General features: G+C 45.0%; 2 protein-coding genes across 2 annotated transcripts in view; one reads left to right on the forward strand and one right to left on the reverse strand.

Annotated features, from left to right (window-relative positions):
* The window catches only part of brf1a (BRF1 general transcription factor IIIB subunit a), a 94,368-nt gene that overhangs the window by 17,288 nt on the left and 52,519 nt on the right, over positions 1 to 24,561 (forward strand). The window contains exons 7-12 of the mRNA XM_030443622.1: positions 10,114 to 10,263; positions 12,528 to 12,621; positions 12,708 to 12,834; positions 14,012 to 14,051; positions 14,575 to 14,667; positions 16,914 to 17,225. Of these exons, the coding sequence (XP_030299482.1) occupies positions 10,114 to 10,263; positions 12,528 to 12,621; positions 12,708 to 12,834; positions 14,012 to 14,051; positions 14,575 to 14,667; positions 16,914 to 17,225 (816 nt within the window). The remainder of the gene's footprint in view (positions 1 to 10,113; positions 10,264 to 12,527; positions 12,622 to 12,707; positions 12,835 to 14,011; positions 14,052 to 14,574; positions 14,668 to 16,913; positions 17,226 to 24,561) is intronic.
* Positions 967 to 5,462, reverse strand: LOC115597580 (BTB/POZ domain-containing protein 6-B). Its single transcript, XM_030443625.1, has 4 exons — positions 4,506 to 5,462; positions 3,622 to 3,712; positions 3,323 to 3,441; positions 967 to 2,599 (listed from the first exon to the last, which is right to left on the reverse strand). The coding sequence occupies exons 1-4, from the start codon at positions 4,931 to 4,933 to the stop codon at positions 1,567 to 1,569; spliced, it is 1,671 nt and encodes a 556-aa protein (XP_030299485.1). The 5' UTR covers positions 4,934 to 5,462; the 3' UTR covers positions 967 to 1,566.

The following is a 24,561-nucleotide window of genomic DNA, read 5'->3' on the forward strand; positions in this document are numbered from 1 at the left end:
TACTGGGCTCGCTCTGCAACTCTGTGTTGAATTAAGCTCTCAAAGATTAACCAATATTTACTTTATAGAGTAAATAGTGTGAGAGCTGCAACAGTTCATCAATTAGTTGTCTTTTGACTTTTAAAGTGATGACCAACTTTTCTGATAGATTGTTCAGTTTGAGTCATTTCGTTATGAAAAAAGTCTAAATTCTCTGATTCCAGCATCTTAAATGTGAATATTTTCTGTTTTCTTTCATGGTAAACTGAATATCTTTTGGTTGTGGACAAAACAATACATTTGAGGAAACACTGGTCAACATTTTATAGATGTTTAACAGCTCAGACAGCTTTTAGGAGTCAAAGTGAAGCAGTTTAAAGGTACCTAAACCAAATATTCTATCAAAGCCTTCATCTAAATCAAGCTGCAAAACATTAAGTTACAGAATTCCTTTAAACCCACAGCAAGCGACGCATACAGTCACTTTTTATTTACCCAGATCATCGGTTCATTTTGGCGCCAGGACACAAACAAATATGATGATGGGATCGTTTCATGTCTCATATTATGGGATTTTGTGGTTAACATAACTTTCCCAGGAGTATATTTAAAGTTGAGCACACTTACATTGTCAGGATTAAGACCAAACCCGGAGTTCTAATCTAGTTTTCTGTGTTTTCTGTTCAGCTGTATTAGTGAACAAAACCATAATAACCATCAGGTCTGGATCAGCACATCTTCAGTATTTAAGGATTATGATTAAAAGGACAGTTGCTACTTTCATCTTTGCGAGAAGAAAGGAGTTACACAGACACTTTGGGCTCCCACGACTCTTGGAGGTCCGTTAAATAACTCATCTGTGGCCTGAAGAACCTCCTGTTCTCATAGAACCGGGCTGCAGTTCACCCTGCAGTAACCAGAGGGCGCTGCAGCCCCTCTAATCCCCGTCTCCCTCACCCCGCACCATAATAACATGACATCTGTGGCTTCAATCACATTATAACCTTTATGTTTTATCATCAGGTGTATAGGCATTCTTGTACAGAACACATCTGGTCATCTCTAACAGCATCAAGCTGTTGACAGTTTTACAAAAGACACAACGTTTCTGAGGCCGTCCTCTGAAGTGCAAAACAACTCTGTTTGACAAGATTTCTACTTTTTTTTGCATTTAGAATCATAACACTACATAAAGTTTGCTCCTCGTGTAATAATGCTGCTCGGACTATAGTAACAACATCGTATATAGACTTGCAATTACACAATTTGAAGCAGTCCCTACTTGTTCCAGTTGTGGAGCTCAGCTTGATTACATAACCACAAATCACTGTATTAATGTTGTTTCTACAGCAGCCGCAGCCGTCGAACACAGGCATCAGAGCGAATAACGTTAACCCAGCACTTAAATAAAAAAATAACATTAAATTAAATAAGATAAAACAACAGCTCCTTGGCTTTTTAAAATAGTCTCTCAAAGAACTAACCAGGCCATTTAGTGTGACATTAGTCGAGTGTCTTTAATGCTACATTACTTTGAAGGCTGGGAGGCGACGATGAGCCGAATTCCCATCAGCAGTCCAGAGCAGCTTATGCATAGAACACCAGCTCTGGGATCTGTCCTCCCTGTACTCCGGTCCCGTTGGTGCTGTCGGAGGAGCACTGGAATTGAAATGTCACCTTCCCACACTGCACCTCCGTCATGCCCTCCTGGCCAAAATAGCTCAGTTCATTTCCGTCCAGCACGGCGCTCACCGTGTAGAACGCGTCCTGTTCCACCTGAACAGGATGCTCGAACCACACCGGGAACGTACTGCTCGAGCCGTCCGACACAAACTTTGTCAGGTTCTGTGCCAGCGTCACTCCCTGTCTCTTCAGTTCGATTTTGACGCTGTACTCGGCTTTGCCGCCGCTCGACCCGTACAGCCCCAGACCGGCGATAAAGATCCTCTTGTCCACCGCGAACTGAATGCTGTCGCACCGGCCGCGGTAGCGCCACTGATTGCTCCGGTAGGCCGAGGACTGGAAGCGGTGGCACCTCTGAGGCGCCAGACCCTTCCTGGCAGACAAAGGGAAGTCCAGTTTGGGCTTTTTAGCCGCTGTGTACCACAGAAACACATTGTGCGTCTCCTCCAGTGTCAGGATATCACATTGCGCCGCGCCGTTGGCAAACTCCTCCAGGCTCATGGTGGGGATGCGCACCAAGAACAGCGCCTTTCCCAGCACCTCTCTTTTATTACGAGTCGTCGAACCCAGACCTTGTCTCTTGCACTCCGCTGTGGCCCAGTTCATTACGGCCTCAAACACCACCACCTCCTTGGTGTTGAGGGTCTCCCTCTGCAGGATGATCTCCAGCGTCTGCACGTCGATCTCACAGAAGCCCTCGGAGCAGAGCGAGAGCTCGGCCTGAGCGTCGATCACCTCCCAGCAGCGCTGCGTCAGCTCGGGCTCCTCGAACAGGCGGCTCTGGGAGAGCAGCACGCAGGCGTTCTTGGCCTCCAGACTCGTTTCCAGGAAGGTGACGCAGGCTTTGGCCAGTGCAGGAACAATGTACTTCTTGGCGGCATACAGGGTGGCCAGCACCGTGTCAGCCTCCAGGTCGATCTCATCGCTGTACATGTACCTGCGAGAAGGGAAATAACCTGTTAGCTGCTGCAATTTAAATGCACCGTAAGGAACTTTTAACAAGGAGATTTGTACAGGAGCAGTCGTTAAATTAAAAGAAAAGTATGTTCAAGGACTGAAGATGAATTGAGAGATCTCAGCCTGATTAGGTTGGTGGTACGGCACTGATTGTCATGGAGCCGCCAGAACAACAAACTAACTCACGTCAACAGAGCGACATCTTCTTTAACAATACATCACACGACAAGATGAACTCTAGGAAGCACTCGCCTCTCTCGTGCCCACTGCATCAAATACCCACAAAGGAGCAAAATGGAAAAAAATGATAATCTTTTTTCTCCTAAAGAGGATTGTGTGCTTAACACATCATGCCCTCTCCACAAAGAGCCCAGCACGCAGCAGTCCATGGGGCTGGCACGAGCAACTAAAGCCAGTTATTTATAACTGCTAGTCTGTACGTACTGTATTCCCCTCTAAGAAAATTGTCAGGCTGTGGATGAAGAAAAGGGGGAAAAAATGTTTCTAGTTGGACAAAGAGTGCTGAGAAAACCAGCAATTACAGAGTGCTGTGCTGCTGCCACTGCTCTCTGGCGCTCGCAGCCTTTTGGCATTCGCCTCCGCTTAGCTTTGGATGAGTAATAATATGCTTTGAAGTGACACTGACTGCGCTTGTCATCTCTCCTTCTGGTTGGCTGTGTGTGAGGGATGGCGAGTGGCTTACTTCAGCAGAATTAGAAAAGCAGCAGGTTCCACATCTGGGATATGGATCTCAGACTCCTCCTCCGCCAGATCGCCGTAAAACATGGCACAGAAGACGGAGCTTCCCACGGCCAGCACATACTGGGAGGGAGGGAGGGAGGAGACAGATGCGTCAGAACACATGCAGGCAGAATCACACAGTCGTTGCTAAGTTCGATAAAAGAGCACAAGTAGTTATTTTCAGTAGCTGCAGACAAAACTTCTGTAATCCAACAGACAGACAGTGAGAGAAGTCAGAATACCGTGGTGAAATCTCTTTACCTTGTGTGCTGGAACCTTCTGCGATCCCCCCGTGGGGCCAACAATGAAGTGGACGTCGGCCATCAGCTCATTGTTAAACATCAAGGCGTTCCTAAAAGCAGAGCAGGTTTCATGAATAAGCCTCAATCAAGTATTGTATAACATGAAGTCCTCCCACACTCTCTCTGTTTGCCCGGAGACACTGGGTGTTTTCACGGGTTTGAGGAGGATGCAGCAGCAGAAGCAGCGCTGCAGCTCATTCTTGCTGCTTTTTCAATTAATCTGCTGATTGTTATCTCGATTAATCATGTGCAGATTGTGAGGAAAGCCCCTGACAAGCTCCAGTTTACTGTCCAAGAAGATTTTAAAAAACTATTTTAGGAACTGGAGCCACTAAATGTTTTAATTGCATGCATATGAATCATCTGTCGTTTACAGCACTTTAAATACTGACTGAGCCAAACACAAAACATGCGAAATGACATTTTTGCTGAACTTCTTTCTGATTTTCTGCATTTTTATGAGAAAATCAACTTAAGTTTAGCATTTAGGCATCATAAATATGTCAAATCAGACTTGAATCTTGACATTTTCTGCAGTTTTTTCCTCTTTGAAATGCTACACAGATGGTCACTAATGGGTTAAGAGTAGTGTAACTAACAGAGTAGCTACTGCAGGAGTACTTTCCTCCAAACTAAAGCTCCATTAATGAGTGAGGCTACTAAATACAGAGTTTAGTGACCTTATGGTGCTTTTTAATCTCTTTTTTAATCACTATCACGCTAACACAGGCAGTCAGAGTGGCCATGGCGCCCTGTCACTACTTCACAATGATCTTAATGTGCTTTATGGTCATGAATGTGCAGATATTAGCGGTGTTTCCATGAGTTGGGCAGCGGTGTTACCTCTCTCTCAGTGTGGGGTGGCTGCACTGCCAGCTGGGCGGATCGACGTTGTTGTTGTTGATGTTCTGCTGGGTGGTCGGGGTGGTCGCCGCGCTGCTGCTGCTGGCCTGGCTCACCTGCACCTCCTTGGTCTTCTCGGTGTCCGCCACCGTGGTGCCGTTGGACAGGTTGGTGTTGTTGGTGTTGGCGGCGGGGTACAACTCCGCAGCCATCTTCTCCTCCTCCTCCTCCTCCTTCCTCCTCTTCTGCTGCTGCTGCTGCTTCTTGCTCGACAGGGACAGAGTCAGGATCTCATAACATACCGGCAGCCTGCCCGGGAGCTTGCCGACCTTCTTGGACTTTTTCAGCGTTTCTGGGAGAAGGAGTAGATAAGTCAGACACCTCATGATCCGGCCATGATGGAGCAACCTGCAGTCTGCCGTTGGCATCGGCACGAGCGAGCGGTCGTCTTCGGTCGTCGGTATCCGGCGAACTGAATCTGTCGCGCGCGCTGAAAACGAACTAACTGACGGCCGGTCGCCCGCGCAGGAATCAGCCGTTAATCAGGGAGATTTAAAACGACATCGACGGCGAAGTTTACACGACAACATGTAAATATCCGTCCGGCGTCCAACTTCGACCGCAAGCACTTCTGCTCCGTGTCCCGGCGGTCAGCTCATCCTCTCCGGACGGAGAAATGTCCGCTTGTTTTCCCTTTTTCAGCGAGTCGGTAATCCGGATAGTCGCAGCTGGTATTCAAGTCCTTCCTCTGTTTTCACCCCGCCTCCGCGTTAATCCCTTCTGATACTTCTCCCTTTTTCTCCCGACCGACTGTCGACCGAGACGGATCCAGCTGCCGTGTTCCTCCGGCCGTCCTCACCCGAGGTACACACTCATTTGTGAGGAGTTTTTAAGGTCCGCTTCATTTTCTCTGCGTTTTTTTCCCCCCTCGTCGTGATCTCCTCGGACGCCCAGGGCTCGCGGAGGACCAATCAGATCCCCGCCCCGCGCTGACGTCAGGAGAGCAGAGGCGCCTCCCCCAGCAGCTCCGCAGAGTGCGTCACCGGGCCGAAGCCCCGCCCCCTCGTCCCGCTGATCAGAGGCGCTGCTGGGATAAAAATACAATTAAAGAGAAGGTCGCTTAAATACGAGCCTGCAGGCCGGCAGCGACGACGCGACATGACCCCGAAACACACAACACTTTGTCCAAGATACAGCGGAACACCATGATCTCATGTCAGCAGCCTTTTACAGCTTATTCTCTGTGTTATTACCGAGGTGGAGAGGCTGTGACACGTCCTAAACCTCAGAACATGATCTCTACTAAAGGAAACACCCCACTGATTAAAACCACAATCAATACATTCTTTATTATTAATGCTTTATTCCATCCCCAAACACTTATTACATGATAATTATAAGCACATATGTTGTTTTACATCACAAATACATATTTCAGTCTTGAAAAAGGGAGTAGAATCATGTTTTTTATGTTGTGTTTGACCATGTTGTCATTTTGTGCTGACTCAATGGGACTTCATGCTAAAATTCAATAGTCTCAAGCATGTCCCAAGTCATTTTTTCTTGGGCAGGTCAAGTTTTGATTTACACATAAAGGGAAAAAAATCTTATTTTGTGTGTTATTATTGAGGTGGAGAGGCTGTAAGGCGTCCCAACCCTCAGCACATGATCTCTAGTAAAGGAAACGCCCCATTAATTAAAACCACAGTCAACAAATTACTTATTGTTAAATGATAATAATAAGCACATGTCATTTTGCATCATAAGTACCTATTTCAGCCTTGAAAACGGGAGTAGAATCATGTTTTATATGTCGTATTTGACCATTTTGTGCAGACTCAAGGATATTCCTGCTGAAATTCAAAAGAAAACACTCTCAGGCAAGTCCAAAGTCATTTTCTTCTTGAGAGTCAAGTTGATGTACATATAAGGGAAAAAAATGTTATTTTGTGTGTTGTTATCGAGCAGGAGAGGCTGTGACACGTTCCAACCCTCATGACCTCTCTAGTAAAGGAAACACCACATTAAATAAAACCACAGTCAATACATTCTTTATTATCAACTTATTACATGATAATGATAAGCACATATATAGTTAAATACTTATTTCAGCCTCCAAAAAGAGACCAACATGTTTAATGTGTTACATTTAACCATGCTGGGACCTCCTGGTGAAATAAAGATGAAATTCAATAGAAAAAAGTCTCAAGCAAGTCCCAAGTCTTTTTTTCTTGGGCAAGTCAAGTTGTGATTTACATGTAAAGAGAAAAAAATCTTATTTTGTGTGTTATTATCGAGGTGGAGAGGCTCTGACACGTCCCAACCCTCAGTACATGATCTCTCCTACAGGAAACACCCCACTAATAATGATAACAGTCAACAAATTACTTATTATTAACTAATTAAATGGTAATAATAAGCACATATGTCGTTTTACATCATAAATACTTATTTCAACCTCCATAAGGGGAATAACATCCCGTTTTATGTGTCACATTTGACCATGTCGGGACTTTCTGGTGAAATACTTATTTTTCTTTGAGTCAGTCAGGTTGAGTCTTTAGTTTAAGGCAAGTCAAGTCCCTGCAGACTTATCTGCACTTCCTGATCTTTATAAAGAGAAAAGACGAGGTAACCAGATCAGAACCTGTCTGATGACATTATTGCCCAATTTATGTAAGCGGTTCAAAAAGTGTGATTTAGTTCCTAATTTTTGTTCAATCGTCAGTTGACAGCCGGACTGAAAACAACTCAGTGAAACCATGAAATGAACACAAATGTCATTAAAACATGGACCGGAGTCTAATATAAAAACCTAAAACAGCTTATTGTGATTATCTGTGTTCATCTGTGGTGATGGATCGTTGTTATATCTGTGTGGATCTGTAAATCACCGGTTTCTCACATTATGATATAGATTCTTTGAAAATCGATACATCACAAAGTCTGCTGTGATACGAGACAACAACATCTGTCCATTTAACTCAATCAGTCACAGAAGAAGCTGCCAGCACTTTGTTTTTCTTCTATTTCACCATAGAAGAAGTAAAAAACAGAAATTAACATTTCAAACTTGTGTCAGCGATAACTGTCACCATTATTAGCTTTAGCCTGTGGCTAACAGCTAGCAGACAGTTCCTCGACTCACAGCCTAACTAGTTACCGGTATTATTTAAACTTTTTCTTTGTCAGGGCTGGAGACCATTTCAGCCTGACATTGTAGAAGCAGAGCAGCTAATGTTGCCGTAACGAGAGCCCGAGTTGGCGTGTTGCTGCGTGGGATGCCCATCTTTTCTTCAAAGTTCAAAATATGTCTTTAAAGTGGAGTAAATATCCTCACCATCTTGTGATTGGCTGCTGACAATAACACTGTGTGAATGTTTAGGAATGAGGTGACAGATGTGCAGTTAGAATTTCAATATAATGGCACGTCTTTAAAGTGATGATATGGATCCGTTTTCACTTTGCAGTGGATCGATATATCGACATATATCTGACCAAACAAACAAGGCGACATCATATCTACATGTTACAGTGACATAAACAGCGTCAGTGTGCAGTCAGGTTTGGATGAGTGAGACTTTCTTCTCTGATTATCAACAATCATACAGAAGAACCTCAAAGAGACAAATTTAAAACCCGCAGTAACAGAAAATAGACCAGAATCCTCTGCAGCTCCGAGTCAGTTTGGGCTCTGGAGGGAAGGGCGCAGCTTCCCCCTCAGCCGACTGATAACACTTTAATGCTATTCATGCCGCTCCGCTCCCACATTTGATTGAAAGGAGCGAGTTCGCGGCCCTTCTCTGGGGGTGGTCCAAGTAATTTTGGGGAATGTCGGGAACAGGAGTAGAAGCAGGCGATGCGGGTCGAGGGGAAAGTGGGTACACGAAAAAAGTAAACTCCAGCACTCCATCACAGAATGACTCCTGGGCTGTTTGAGCATCACAGATTGATTATTCTCGACAGTGAAAGAGGATTCCAGGTGCATTTCTTACCCCCTTAAACAGCCTCTTTTTTTCTACGGAGATCTCGCCCGGTCTGTTACAGATGGAGGAGCTCGGAGCGGTGATGGCGAGCGCTGCAGACGTATCATTACAGGGTGCGGAGGGGGGGAGGGATCAGCCTGGATCTGATTACCAGCTGGCTCGACCAGCTTTCCACTGGACCGCTCTTTAAACGCAGCCACTGACTTCAAAGATATTTGACTCCTCTGTCCTGAAACTCTTCTTTTTGTCTCCGGGCTAACAGTGGAAAGAGAATTCCTCCTAATGTTGGTATTAAATTAGATTTCCCAGCAAGGTAAAAACCACTTTCAGAATAAAAACTCAAACTGGCCACCTGCCACGCTGTTTCAGGGCAAAGGCAGGTGGTTCTGAAGGTTTTGCTCTCTCCAGCTGAATCCAAAAGTATTTTTCCCTAAAGTTTACGATACGCTGCGCTGTACAAGTTTCTCAGAGACATCTGAGAAGCTAAAGGTTTGTGATTGGAAGGCTGCCCATTCAAATCCTTTCACCAGCTGCGAAAATCTGGACGGAGACGCTGAATGAGAAACAGGCTGCTTCTCGGTGCACTCGAGCTAAATGCTAATCCTCAAGTTCTCCACTGGAGCTAATTAGCAGCCAGCGGGAGGAGGCTGGTTTTACTGGGGAAGCACACAGGTGCTAATGATTTAAATCTGCTTTCAAAACTGCATTTTCTTCGGTTTATTTATGGCTCAGACGCAGGTGAACCGAAGCTCACCAACAAAATCTGTACGGACACATAAGCAGCCCGTTTATTGGACAGAGCTCTCGTTAAAGTGTCATCCTGAGAGAGTTTTGGCAGCAGGTTGAGGGACGAACAGACCTGATATCAGTCCATGAATCCATAGCAGGATGGACTCGTACGCTCTCTCCGCCATGATTTATCCTCTCCAGGAAAACACACACGAGACAGAAGCTGAATGTGATCATTACAGGATACTTAGAACCAGGAACTGAGCAGTTGCTTCAGATTACAGTGGGCTTATTGAAAAGGAGCTGACGTCCAGGCTGTCTGACGTTAATCAATTACTTCTTTGGTCCAGAAAATGGAGTCTTAAAACCGTTAAATGATTATTAAACTAGTTGGCTGATATGCACCAATATAAAAGATTTATTTTCAGATATAATAAAAAAAAAAGACGCTTGGAGTATTTAAGTTTAATTTGACTTCCTAATATCGGCATCAAGTCTGACGTTGGTCGTGCTGTAATTTTGATAACTGTGAATGTTCATCTTTAAAACAATCTGCAAGAAAACACACTGCAAGATTATTTTTATTTCACATATTTAGTATAAACTACTACTAACTACGTTTAAAGATCCAGAACAAAAACATTCAGAGACCATGAACTGCTTCTCTGTGGTTGTTTGGAAAATGATAACAAATCCAAACTGGAAAATCTCAAATTTTCCACATCTGTCAGTGTGAAGGTTTCTATTAAGATGTTCTCTGTCCAACAACCCGACCCGTTTCCTTCTCTGGTCCACGGCCCAACTTTCCACATCAAACAGGTCTGCAGACAGAACCTTCTTTGGCACGAAGAACCTAAAGGAACAAATGCTCACAAACACTTTTCTGTCTGCAGACCCGTGCCTGTACATCCCCCGTTTCGCCCAGATGTTGGAATTCGGGGAGAAGAACCACGAGGTGTCGATGACGGCGATGCGACTGGTGCAGAGGATGAAGAGGGACTGGATGCACACGGGACGAAGGCCGTCGGGACTCTGTGGAGCAGGTGAGCGTCGTGTCTGCTGTCTGTGCTGCAGAGGACTGTTTTAATTTCAGGTGAGTGGTGCTGGCAGCCGGCCTGTCATCAGAGGATTCCTGTTTCCAGTCCTCTGAGGAGAGAAAGTGATTAACGCTCACTGTTCGGTTGGCATCTAATCACCAAGGTGCCCTTCAACCTCAGAGACTCCTGAAACTCTGCCCGGTGACCATCAGCATCAGAAACTCAGCCTGAGGTCTCTTTCTCACCTCACAGTACAATAGACTCACACTTTTATGAATATCAGTGGATTTCATGACTTTACTGCCTTGTTTAACTTTGCAAATAGTGATTTTTATCAACGTGAGGAGGATTCAGGTAAAAAGGAACATGGAACAACCTGCACAAGGCAAAATATGATAAAAACATAAAGAATACCCTCAACTTTAGAGCCTTTTCATGCACTATATATGAACATTAAAGCAGAGGACTGTGAGCTCAGGGGGGAGATCAATATGAGAAGTTGTTTTTGTGCCTTCAACTGCGTAAATCTCAAAAGAAACACTCGGAAAATGTTCAATCTTTAAACAAGCAAACCCCCCCGTTAGCTCAAAGTGCAGAATTAGCTGTTGGCGTCCTGCCAGCTGGAGTTTTAATAAAGAATTGGATCATTTTGTCAGGAAGCTCGCGAGTAAGAGACGGTAATGAATACTGTAGAGGTTTATCTCTCGCTCTGTAGTTCTCCAACATGCAACACGCAGCGTGTAAAAGTCTCTCACACACTAATAACCAGGACGAGGAGGCTTCTGTCGACTTAAAGGAGCAGTTTGTAAGATATGGCCTGAATGATCGTTATCAGAGTGTAAAGGAACGCTGTCGTCAGCTTGATCAGATTTTACAGATCAATATAACACGCAGACATCGACGAGGGGTGTTATAAACGGGGATGATGTGCCCACCGACCGGTCTGCTGGCAGGTGAATCCCGACACTCACCTGCGTCTTTCACTGCTTTCGCTGCCAACTAGGTTACAAATGTATTCTGGCCTTTTGACTGTCGGCTGGTCGTCTGCCAGAGAGACGAACCTGAGAGCACCTGCCTCAACCCACACCACAGCGTGTCCGGCGTCGATTTGCCACCCTGCCCGTCACCCTGTTAGTGTGAGTGTGAGTGTTGTGGTGCAGGTTATGTGGAACAGCTGAGCTCAAAGCTGCTTCTCCTCCGCGTCGCGTCTCAGCTGGTGTCAACCTGAATACGCTCGGCTCTGACGCATCACCAGCCCAGACGTCTTGAAATCGAATCACCGGCTTCCTCTGCGCCCTGCATGTTTACGTTCACGGTTTCAATTTTCGTCTTTCTCTGTTCCTCTGCTGCATTGCCTGAATAATTAATCGCTCATCATAAATCATTGAGAGAGGATACAGTCGGATGGAAGGAGGGGAAAAGTTTGTTCCCAAATATGATGCGGATCTCGCTGTTGACGAATCGGAACGCGTATCTGCAAAAAGCTCTTCAGGGTGGAAGGGTTATTTTAAATTGCGTCACTTTTTTAACGAGTTAAAGGACAAAGTTAACTCTGCATTAAGGGAAGAGAACCAGCAACTTTGAAGCTGCGCGGCTCCAAGGTGGAAGCAGTAAAATGTTTGAGAAAGTCCTCAGCGGAGCTAAAAGCCAGCACTTCAGTCCTGAAGGCTGTTAGAAGTGTGCATGTACAAGTAGCCGCATCTATCTTTTAACAGGCTCTTGAGTGAGGCAACTCTAATGACGGTTATATAACTGTTCCCCTTCAAGGCTCGCGCTGCAACTCATTGCATAATATTAGCGTTGTTGTTACTCCTTTTTAAAAGTCGGTTTGTGTGTGTGTGGGCGGACTGTCGGAGCTCCCGTCCCGTCCACTCAGCGTCAGTCTCCAAGAGACGCACGCAGAGACGCCTGGAAACAAAACCACAATATCTGTGTGTTCAGGCACGTCTGAGCCCACGTTGGAGTGCACACGAGTCGTATAATTATGTGTGTATCAACATTTCTTATTTCCAAAACACGGAGGAAAAGAAATCTCAATGTCAGACACATACAATGAAATCCTGGAGGCTGGAGTGGTTTTATTGTATGTGGCCTTGAGTTGTGAGGCCGGTTGGATGTTCTGCCAAACACAGTGAAGTTAGCGTGGGAGCGAAAACATTTCATAATTTAGTTTAGTGAAGTTCAGGGACGACGCAGGTCAGCGTATAAATCATGCGTGGCTGCTTGAACCTGTTGAATCTCATCACATGGTTTTATTTTCCCCTCCTCAGCTCTTCTCGTCGCCGCTCGTATGCACGACTTCTGCCGCACCATGAAAGAAATCGTCAGCGTGGTGAAAGTGTGTGAAAGCACGCTGAGGAAACGGTGAGTGGAAAGCTGAACTCGTTGATGAATGGACGACGTGGAGATGAATTTTACTTGACGTGGGTTTGCAACTTCTCCTTCGTCAGGCTGGTTGAGTTTGAGGACACGCCCACCAGTCAGCTGACCATCGAAGAGTTCATGAAGGTGGATCTGGACCAAGAGTGCGACCCGCCCTGCTTTACAGCAGGACTGAGGAAGAAGAAAGTCAATATGGTAATTAGGGAATTACAGCGGAGTTAAAGGGATATTCCGGTGTAAATTTAATCCATGGTCTAAATCACTGTGAAACTGTGTTAGACTCCCTCTCGAGAGATCAAGTTAGCAGACCGCTAATTTACGGAGTTTTATCAACCTCAGAAACGATCGCACGACAACAATACACTGCAGTAAATGGATCCAAATATAAACCGCCACCAAAAAGCCACAAATAATGCTCAGAACAGCACCAAACTTCAGCAACAGTACAAATAGGGTCTCAGCACATAGTCCGGGGCATCTAACCTCCGCTAGCTTAGCTGGATTTCTATTGTGAAGCTAAAAACAGATTTCAACTCTCCTCCATCAGCTTCCGGGTCGGGGAAGTCCCGACGCGACGATTGCGGTTAGAAATGCTCAATTCCGTTCTTTTCCCTGTCCGCTCTCGATAATAACTGTTATAAACTGGCAGGTAAGACACATATGAACTTTGATTGCTTTTCCATGGAGTCATAATCATACATTTTCATCCATGAGCCGCGGAACTCTACTGCACTCGGTAATCGACTCGTCGGGATTTCCTGTCAACAGGAAGCTGCTGCAGAAGAGTGGTAAATTTAGTCAGCTTTTCAGTAGAAATCCAGCTAAGCTAGCGGAGGTTAGATGCCCCGGACTATGTGCTGAGACCCTATTTGTACTGTTGCTGAAGTTTGGTGCTGTTCTGAGCATTATTTGTGGCTTTTTGGTGGCGGTTTATATTTGGATCCATTTACTGCAGTGTATTGTTGTCGTGCGGTCGTTTCTGAGGTTGATAAAACTCCGTAAATTAGCGGTCTGCTGACTTGATCTCTGGAGAGGGAGTCTAACACAGTTTCACGGTGATTTAGACCATGGATTAAACTTGCACCGGAATATCCCTTTAATGTCACAGTGAAGAAGGATCATTTAAACCTCCACAGTCCAGAAACAAAGATGTAACTGCTGATGTGTCGCTCAGTTTCGCTGTGAAACAAATTAAATTCTGGTGTTTTGAAAATGTTCCACTGAGAGGAACCCAGCCTCCCACAGTCCTCGTGTTATGATCTTCTTTTGTTCGGAGATGTTTTACTCTGTCATCGTTTCACTCTGTTACTCACTGATCGGTTTGGACGGAGTCTTTAATTCATCTTCTGTCCTTTTGTCTTCCTCCGTCTAGCTGGAGATCGAGCTGAAGAAAAAGATGGGTGACGTTGAAGGTATGAATGAGACGTCCTTGTGTGTTTGCCATCACATCAAAGACGTCTTCACTCTCAGGCTTCCTGCGTTTTTTAATTTTATTTTGCAAAATGAATTCAGTTTTTCGGAGTTTCACATTCCAACTTCTGAGAAGAAAAGTTTGGTGAGACTTTTGTTGTTTTCGTGGACCTTGACTGAAAGCAGAGCAGTGTTGGATGTGGTCGCTACACAGAAAGGAAACGGCTCCCTGTCTTTTGTCTCTGATTTAGTTTCAGCACAACATGTAATCAACCACATATGATATTACAGTATTCACATAATGTATTGTAATTATGGCAGATGTAATTTAAAGGGTTCAGAGGAACGGACTGTGACCAAAAAGACACAAAAGAAGTATAATTTGTTTTCCCGGCATGAATTGTACACCATCGTTTCAGGGACATGAGAACAGCGGCCGCATTTCTTCTGTTCTGCGTTGCGTAGAAGATTATTGATCCAGGAGTCGGCACTGGAGGTTTAACTCTGATGTTTAATCTTCTACAGATGAAATCCAAGGCTACCAGGACGAGATCGACACGGAGCTTCAGAACAGCCGACCCAAACTGAGAGGAGTTTACGCCGCATACACTAAAGAAGGTACGGAGAGGAGTGGAGAGGAGTGTCGGTCTGAATAAGGAAGCATATAAAAGATGCATCCGTGCAACGTAGATAGAAATCAGCTCCGTCTAATCGATCATGTCTGATGGGAACGACCTTCCTCCAAGCTGGAACTTTTCATCTAAGGCGGTTCAGCAGCTCGGTCAGAGCCAGTGCCAACTCTGGAGCCATAAACGTCGGTTCTTGGACAGGAAAACTGGTCCTGCGGGTCCTTAAACTGCTCATGACCGCTGTTTTTAAAAACCAGAGCTGGAGTTGCGTGTTCTGACTTCTCCACGGGAGAATTAACAAAAGATTTTCAGCGTGGAAGCCAAATCGACAGCAACAGTAGTCCCAGCATGAAGGCATGCAAACAGGAGGGAGGATGTAGTCTGATATAAAAAACAGCATTTTATCTGTCAGTCTCTCTTCGTAAAGCGTCGCTGCCTCGCTCGGCTGCTGGTTCCGCTGAAGACGCGTCGCCTTGATGCAAGAAGTGAAATTAATACAGCGTCGGTACAGAGAGCCGCTGCTGACGGCGCTGAGTGGGGCGTCTAAACACAAACATCACAGCGGGAAACGTTTTGATGTGTGATGATGCTTTTATTCATCTGGCTGTCAGTCATACAGGAACACACACACACACACACACACACACACACACACACACACACACACACACACACACACACACACACACACACACATCAGAGTGCGCTCCCTGTCACTCTTTCTCTTTATCTGTTTCTACCTTTGGCTCTTTATCTCTGGCCCTCTGTCTTTGTCTGTTTCTGTCTCTGTCACACACACACACACAGACACACACACACACACACAGACACACACACACACAGACACACACACACACACACCCCTGTTGTCTCGCAGTAGGGGGGTTCGCAGGCTGTCACTGATTTCAGCCGAGTTGCTCCTCCAGCTGCTGCGACACTTTCAGATCCGGCGGCGCTTGGTTTTCTCTCTCAGGCTGATAACTGAGCTGCTTCTCTGACTCGTGGGTCGATATCTGTGCGGCGACATTTTAATTATGGTTTGATTAAAGGACACATTTTTAATTAGATTCCAGGACTGCGAGAGGACGGCCAAAATTATGATCCAATTATTTTGTCTGGATGTGATTATTTATCGTCATTTCTTCTCTCAGTTGTTTGGGAAACACAATCATTTCATTGCCTTCGTGGCGTTTTGTATCAACATCATCTGTAATCTTTTACTACTGCGGTTGTTTTTTAATTGTGGAATTGAAATTCCGATAATAATCACCAGCTAATTATACAATCTGACTATAAACTGTAACCCTGTGCTGCCTTACAATCCTCCAGGGAGCACAGAGGAGTCGTGAACTGTTTAATAAGATGCGACGTAGTAAAGGTGAGATAAACTGTTATAATCAGCACCTGTCACTCATTAAATGCAAATAAAAATCTACGCAGGTGAATAAGATGAATGAGATCAGCCTCCATGTGCTGGATGCTGCAGTAGTGTCACATCAGTGCAAACTCTCGTCAACATTCAAGTCGATTGATCGCAAAAACGAGTATAAAAGTTTGTGTAGATCTTCCTGAAACAAAAATTAAGAGCGCGCTTCAATGTCAGCTTCTTCAACTAACGCCTCGGAAAAGCACATTGCACAAATCAAAATGGTGGGTATGTAGAGCGCGGCTGCATGTGCAAGTTCTCCGGGCCAAGTGTGACGTCGATGAGCGTCAATGGAAAAACAAACTAGCCACGATGGAAGACGATGGTTTTGCTGGCAACACGTCTCAGCGTGATCGAGATTTTGTGACATTTCCTGTGACGACTTTGTAGAAATTGAACCAGTGACCTTCACTTTGCAGGATAATAATGATGTTTTGCGTCTAACAGACTCAACAACTAACTGATTAACTGGAAGAAATGATAATGAAAATACTCAGATGTCACAGCCCTGAATGTTCTGTACCACCCAGTGTGAGATCAGGGACCCTCTGGGACTTTCAGACGCCTGTCAAAGGTCTTAAGCTTAAGTTACTCTGTTTTGGTTCAGCAGCTGTAAATGTTTGTAGAATATTAAGTTTCAAGCTCGTGTTTCTTGTACGTGTCTGTCTGGCTGATGTGTGAGATTTGATCTAGCTGGTCTTGACCTCCAGTTGTTTCATAGTTGTTGCAAACAAAATAAGAACTTCCTTAATGGGATCAATTAAACGGCGCATTAACTCCCGATCACACTCTGTTTTCTCCTCCCGCAGACTGTGTAGACGACATCGAGGAAGTCATCTCCACATCGTCGAAGGTCGAAGACGACGAGGACGCAGAAGAGGAAGACGAGCTGCAGGCTGTGGCCAAACACTTCGGCAAAGAGATCGGCGAGCTCACGCTGGAGGCGCTCATCAGACTGGAGCAGAAGAGTCCAGAGGAGGAAGAGGAGGACCAGGAGGATGGCGACGTCCCGAAGAGAAAAGCCCCGACCTTGGCGTCCATCTTGGGCACGATGCCCACAGCAGCCACTCTCGGCCTCAAGGAGTCCATCAGCGACTGCATCGGAGAAGGGAAGGAGAACGGTGAGTGAACGCTGGTTTCATCAGACTGAATGAATCTCGTTACCCGACATTAAATCAGACAGATCAGAGCTTTTCTCTGTTTCATCACTGATTTCTGGGAAGTAATAATCCCAAAAAAAACCAACTCTGAAGTTTCTCACCGTGCATCGTTTTCACATTTGTTGTCTGACGCATCACCTGTTTGTGCTTTGGCATGTTTTCTTCTTTTGTACTTTGATGCATCATCCGTTTGATCCACTTTAAGTCTCAACACAGAGTATCAAGCAACAGCAATCAGGCAATTTGGAGAATGGCGTGCTTTTAAGACAACAGTCCGGGCATTGTGTTGTTCCGTTGAGTCAACATCTTTGTGAAAGCAGCCGTACCCGTGAGGATGATCTGATTATGAAGTGATGCAGCTCATCCTTGACTGTGTCTCGTACCTACCGTATAACCATAATAACCCATAATCAAGTTAAAGAATGCTCTCTCGTGTTTAATTGTCGTAATTACCTCTGTTCCACAATGAATTGGCTGAGCCGCGTGTGAAATTTGTCATCCCTTATTATATTTTACCCTCTTCAGTTCACTACAGATGAGACAGGAGAGTGTGGGAGACGTTCAGGAGACGCCAGCTGAGTTGTTTAACCCTTCAGGCGCCTGGCGTGTGGATCCCTGCCAACACACTGAAGTTCCTGTTATTGTTGTTGTTGTTTGTTTGTTGGCGGCACATTGAAGGATTCGTCTCTGGAGAGGCAGGATGTTGATTTGTTGTTGCATATTAAGGCAATTAAACTCAGGTGAACTTAACGACTGTGCCAAGACGGGAAAATGAACCAACGGCTAATAGTTCTAAAAACTCTTGGATACTTTGAATTCATCTGACAGCTGCAAATTACTGACTGATCAAAAGTTAGATGTTGCTGCTGTTGTCTTGAGACATGAACTTCAGAACCTGATCTTGACTTGGAACTCGTTCTGGGACTTTACTTTTTGACTTGAGACCTGTTAGTGTTCAGAACTTGTTGGTCTGAACTTCATCGACTTTCTTTGTCTCGAGTTTGGACTTGTTGGAGATTTTGTTTGTGACTTCAGACTTCATGTTGTTGACTTGGAACTGACTTGACTTGGTCTTAAATGCAGGCTTGACTTGGGATTTGTTTGTCTTGTTTTGGGACTTGTTGGTGTTGACCTAGAACTTGTTCTGGGACTTTTTGACTTTGCACCTGTTAGTGTTCACTTATAACTTCTGGGCCTTGTTGATCTTGACTTTGGACTTAATTGTTGACTTGGATCTGACTTGACTTGGGATTTGTTGGTCTTGGGTTGCGTGGGGTTAAATTCAGAAGGGATTTGGGATTATTGGACTTTGTGGTCTTGGGTTGGAACTTTTACTTGGACTTGCTGTTAAATGCAGACTTGACTTTGGACTTGTTTGTCTTGTTTTGGGACTTGTTGGTGTTGACCTAGAACTTATTGTGGGACTTTTTGACTTTGCACCTGTTAGTGTTCACTTCTAACTTCTTGGCCTTGACTTGGTTGTTCTTCTGGGCCTTGTTGGTCTTGACTTTGGACTAAATTGTTGACTTGGATCTGACTTGACTTGGGACTTGTTGGTCTTTGGCCGCATGGATGTTAAATTCAGAAGGGACTTGGGACGTGGTTTTGATTTGGGACTTGTTGGTCTTGTGACTTGTTGTTGTTGACTCAGAACTTATTCTGGTACTTGTTGATGACAGTTCACTGAATGTCTGTTGTAAACCTGTAAAAACATCTCACAGATTTATTGTTTGTTTTGTCCAAAGGTGATTTAATGGACGAACAAGTCACCTTGTACAACAATGTGTCTCACTGATGTGTTTTTAATAGTTTTGGGATGAAGGATGGAGCTCTGTGGCTCAGAGGAAGAAGATAAACCAGGCTTCAAGTCAGTGTTTGTCAGTGTTGTCTTTGGATTTGTTGACAGAAAACGTCAAGAATTAACATCGACAGACTTTGAGTCATACTCACCAAACGAGAACCTAAACGAGCCGAACACATGAACAGACTGAACTTTCCTGCTCTGGTTTGGACGAGGGAGGAAAAAAATAAGGCAAACAAACCGCAGCAGTGATCACACCCTCTGTCACAGTGACTTATTAACAGTTGCAAAAATAAAACAACTACGTGGATCCATCATGCGTTGCCTATAATTACCTAATTACATGAGTAGGATGTTGTTGCGCCCCCGCCCCTCCTTATCTGGGTGTGCGGAGGCGTTGATGGATGCGAGGTAATAGCGCCGCGCAGCAACGTCTGTCCTGATGAGGAAACCTGTGTTTTTATGGCTCTGAGTGGGAGGACGGAGAGTCGGCAGAGGTTGTGGGTGGGAGGCGAAGTGTGTTTTGATGGATGCATGTGGTGGAGAAGTGGTCGAATGTTTGGAGAACACTGTATCTTAAAGGTCATGTTTGAATCGCAGCAGCAGCAGCTTCTTTGTGGCCATAAATATTGACCTTCACACCTCCCAAAACAGCACTTAAGACTGAATGGATGCTGCTTAGAGTGTCTTAATGTTTCAGTGGCGCTGAAGAGAACAACATGGTGTATTTAACTGTCTGTAATCTGTGCTGCTACACATTAACAAGACAAAGAGTCTGCAGCCGTGCTAACGACTTCGTGAGGCTTTTCTTGGGTACAGCAGTGCTCAAGTTAGTCCTAAACTCTGCTGCTCCATAGTAACCTCCAAACCTGAGGCTTTCCTTGTCTGAAGGAAGCTTTCTGTAAAAGACCTGCCTCCCTAAAACACTCATATCTGAGGTCACGGCAGCCATTAACCTGATGAAAATGTCCCCCGATCACGCCGCTGACCTCATTTCATCACGAGAGAAAAGACGACAGGGTCGCGGTGAAGATTGAGACGAGCCACAGCGACCAAAGTGCGATGAATCACAGCCCTCTGAATCATGAGCTCTTATGTTAATTGTACAATTTTTTGTTAAAGAGTGACGTGAGTTTGAGTCATCCTCTTTGAGACGACGTATCACCGCGCTCCGTGTTGTGCGTGTTCGTGAATGACAAAGCCGGCATTATAAAGTGAAACATGGCGGCGATTAAAGGAGGCGGCTGATCTCACCGCGGAGCTGTCTGATGGTGGAGATGATGTCTGAGGTTAGCTGAGAGTGTGTGTGTGTGTGTGTGTGTTGGCGCTGTCTTCCATTGTGCCGCCATGTTGTTGTGGACCGTCTTGGATCTCAGGAGACCATCTTAAAACAGAAATGACACTTTTGTTTTGATTTGCAGAAGTTAATAACGACAGTTGGACTCGGACGCTGAGCACCGGCTCCACGAGGAAGCTTTGTTTTTTAAAATCTAAACTGCGACAACTTCGCAGCGTTGCTTCATTTGACCCTCGTCAGTTGATGTGTATCATGCATAAATAATGCAGCTGTGTGTTCCAGCTGTGTCGTCGTGTTACTGCTTTACGTTGTGCAGAGACAAAGAAAGAAACCCTCAGATGAAGACGGATTCCTTCAAAGATTAGGGGTGAGATTGAGGAGTTGGAGGTCTCGGTTGGAGCAGCAGCAGGAAACGACGGCAACCCTGAGAGGACACAAAACAACGTCGTCATCGTCCATCGACATGTTTCACCGCAGACGTCGCCGTATTCGTTCAACATCGCCCGATGCGACTCCCACATGTCCTAATCAGAAAATACTACAAACATGATCCAGATCAAATCCAGAATATTGTCGTGTTCTGAGTAATAGTGACTTTAACCTCCTCCATGTTTGCTTCTTCTCGTGTGTGTGTGTGTGTGTGTGTGGTTACACTTCGAGTTGGTGTGTGTGTTGGTTTATGTGTCTCCACGGTCCACGGTAAGTGTTTTCCTGCCTCCTGTGTTTGTGTTGGGAGGCCCGGTGCAGATGGAGGTTCTGTGGCTTCAGCCCCGGTCCTGGTTTGGTTCAGGCTTCGGCTAATTGTGGTCGACACGGGAGGGGCAGGAGGATCGGCGGTGGGAGTATCGTGACCCCCCCAGAGCTCAATCTTTGAAGTATTAAGTGGACGGGGTACCTTGTCATTAGGGCCGAGCCTTTCATCTGCACGCAGGAGTGTGTGCTGCCGAGTGTGTGTGGACATTGTTAGCGGAGGGCAGGGCTCTGCAGGAAGAGAGGGAGGGAGTAATTCTGGATCCTCTCAGGAAACGAGAACAAGAAAGGAAACAAAGTGAAAAGGAAAACAGAGATAATTTGGTCGCTTTGAGGAAGAAATACAGACGTCCACACGAGAGCTCTGGGTTATATGATTGTGTATATGCTAGCATGAATACACGAGGGTCATTTATTTGATGAGATGGTTTTTATCCAGATTTTACGTCCCAATCATCCAGAATTTGCAGCGGAGAGAAAACTCACCTGTCAGCAGTTTGCCATAAAAACAAGGACATTTTATGACGCGAAGACGTTTGACTCTGCAGGGCGACACGGAGGCTAACGATTCACATTCACACAAGTGAAGTTTTCTCAGTTAGCAGTTGGAAAACAAAAAGCCACATCATGTCTGTGTTGCAGTGAAATAAATGAGTGAAGTCCAGTTCAGTCTGCAGCCTTCGTTATGGAAAGACGTCCCAGGAACACGACCGCAAAGTCTGCAGGAGAGGAAAAGTCCAATTCCAAGCTCTTTCCAAGCAGCTAAATTACTTAATAACCAACTACTGAGTAAATTATGTTGCTTCTAATCACTAAAAGTGATGAATCTAGTTAGTATCAGACGATTAGATAGATTCAAGCGTCTCTTTCCTTCTAAGACGATGCGCTGTGGATCCATCTTGGATCCGTGTGGTCGCTGACAGCTGAGCCTCCCTTGTTAAAGTCTTTTCTGTCTTTGTGCTGTTTAACGCCGCTGCCTCATCGACGGCCTGTCTGCGTAATGGCATTTTCATTAACTTGTGCCGTCAGAGAAGAAACTGAGAGCAGCCGGCAGAAAAGAACGTGACTCCGACACCTCCGGATGACTTTGTCACATTCGTCCATAGCCGAGGTCTTCGGGGAGCTCCGCCTCGCACCATTAGAGGCTGCATTGATTGAGGCACACTGTTTTCAGCGGAGCACTTAGTTCAATCAATGACGTTTGGCCTGACCTTAACTACCTCAGCGAGCACAGCTCCCCGGCTCTTGTCAAACCGCTCTGCCGTTTTTATTGCCTGAATCGTTTGGGGAAAAAGAGCCGTTTGAAGTGAAACTCTACATTTCAGCGGGGCCTTTCTCTCTCTGGTGAAGCAGGTTAGTTTTTTTTAGGACTCGGTTCCACAGCCGGTTTTTCATGACCATTTTACAGGTGTTTGGCTGCGTTTTAAGGGAAGCGTCGTTGCTCCACAGACGAGGAGTTGTTGTCCTGAAACGTTTTCTACCACCCGTCCTCCTCGCTAACACCAATTACTGCAGTAAATCGTAGCTCTCAGCATTTCGAAGCGCGGCAGAATCTCTCTGACAGATCTGAGCTCTGACAGCAGCTCTGCTGAGTCAATTATAGTCTTTTAAATGAGCAGCATCTGTCTCGTCTCTCTCTGTCCACAGAGGAGTCGCTCGGGGATGAAAGCAAATGCAAAGTCTCATCCTGTGCTTCAGCATCATCGCACTTTTACCTCCTCAGCAGTCAGATGTGTTGAGAAAAAAGGATCTACAAGCTCCTTTGTGCCGTCTTTTTGGTATGCTAATGAGGAGAGAGGCAGCCCTTCAAAACCAGGAGGTCACCGGTTTGATCACAGCAGACACCAGCGCTCCCGGCGCCCAATGTGACGAAAACAAAGTGATGTTTGGAAAATATCGACAATTCAGTTTAATTTTCTTTGTACGTGTGAGACAATCTGCTGTTTTCTGTCTCGTTTCATTATTTTGAGATTCATTTGAAGATGTTTCCGGATGTTTATTCAGGAAAAGAAACTGCACTGGTAAAAAAAAAACTTCATTAGATTCAAATTTAAATTGCTTTATTGGCCCGAATGTAACAAAACACACTGTTGCCAAAGCATTGTGCTAAAAATGGGTCATGATAATTATGACATTGAACAGCGTACTGGACTTTAACAGCAAGGGAAACAAATAGAACCTTCCAAAACCAAATGATGAAGAAACATGCTGGTTATGAATCTGCCACTAAATGACTCGTGAAGAACTTTATGAATGTGTGTAACTGTTACAGAATGAATCAGGAAGTTGAGTTACACGTCATCTGTTCGTCCTCCATATTCTCATCAGACACTAAATCGTCTGTGAGCCTTTTTAAAAATCATCTTGCAAAGACTGATGACAGTTTTTATGCAGTTCTAGATATTCTGTAAACAGTTTTACACACATTTCTTTTATAAAAGTGTTTATTTTATTAGTTGCAGTTCTATGTTTTGACCACTGGGACACTCTTCACCGGCACATAACCCCCTAAAAAACCTCCACATGTCCGACGTTACTCCACCAGATATGTACAGATTGAACCAAAAACATAAAACTTTAGTGATCGCTGGTTGATTTTGTCCACAGCGTTGTGATGTTGTTACCTTCGGAGAGCCAGAACAGCTTTTAATGGAGCTGCAGTTTCATCGTGATACGATATTATATTGATTCTTTGGGACAGCGATACGATGTGAGGGCCTGCGATCAATACAAGACGATACAATATGTCACATTTATATCAACTCTGATTTATCCAAAATCCAAAATATTTCCACACTGTTGACTTATTCCTCTTTTTCTCTTTCTTTTTCTTGGCTGCTTGTGATTTCCTGCCTGTCGCCTGCTCGCACTGTTTAGAAAAGGAGCTGCTCATGAATGGAAACACTGACACAGACGTATCTGAAGGATGGCGGTGATATAAATCAGTGTTGTCACTTTGCATCGATACTATTGGACCATTGATCACTGGATTGATGCATCCCCCTCTTGGGCCTTTATGCAGAGGTTGTAGTTGGCCCTTTATTTGTCATGTTAAAGTGTTGAGGACACTGTCAGTGTGTGTGTGTGTGTGTGTGTGTGTGTTGGGGTGAATTTGAGCACCTGTCAGATGAATAATTGAATCAGTTTTATTGTGTTTGAACAGATTTAAACCGTGTGGTCGTCCTCGGCTGCAGGACTGTAAAAAAAAAAAATCAAGTGTACTGTTCCTTTAATTAGTAATGGCTCATTACTAATTTACGCAGATAATCCATTCACAAAATTTGCTCGTTCCACTTGTTTCCTGTGTGGACAGCTGGGCAGGCCTGAGTGTGTGTGTGTGTGTGTGTGTGTGTGTGTGTGTGTGTGTGTGTGTGTGTGTGTGTGTGTGTGTGTGTGTGTGTGTGTGTGTGTGTGTGTGTGTGTGTGTGTGTGTGTGTGTGTGTGTGTGT

The sequence above is a fragment of the Sparus aurata genome, chromosome 16 (assembly GCF_900880675.1).
Source record: "Sparus aurata chromosome 16, fSpaAur1.1, whole genome shotgun sequence".
Lineage (NCBI taxonomy): Eukaryota > Metazoa > Chordata > Actinopteri > Spariformes > Sparidae > Sparus > Sparus aurata.

Bases quoted from the DNA above. Each gene is read 5' to 3' on its own strand.
- LOC115597580 (XM_030443625.1), bottom strand. From the start codon at position 4,933: ATGCCAACGGCAGACTGCAGGTTGCTCCATCATGGCCGGATCATGAGG. The intron at 3,713-4,505 runs GTAACACCGCTG...CTCTGCTTTTAG, and splicing joins CACCCCACACTGAGAGAGAG to GAACGCCTTGATGTTTAACA. The intron at 2,600-3,322 runs GTAAGCCACTCG...CCCTTCTCGCAG, and splicing joins GCTTTTCTAATTCTGCTGAA to GTACATGTACAGCGATGAGA.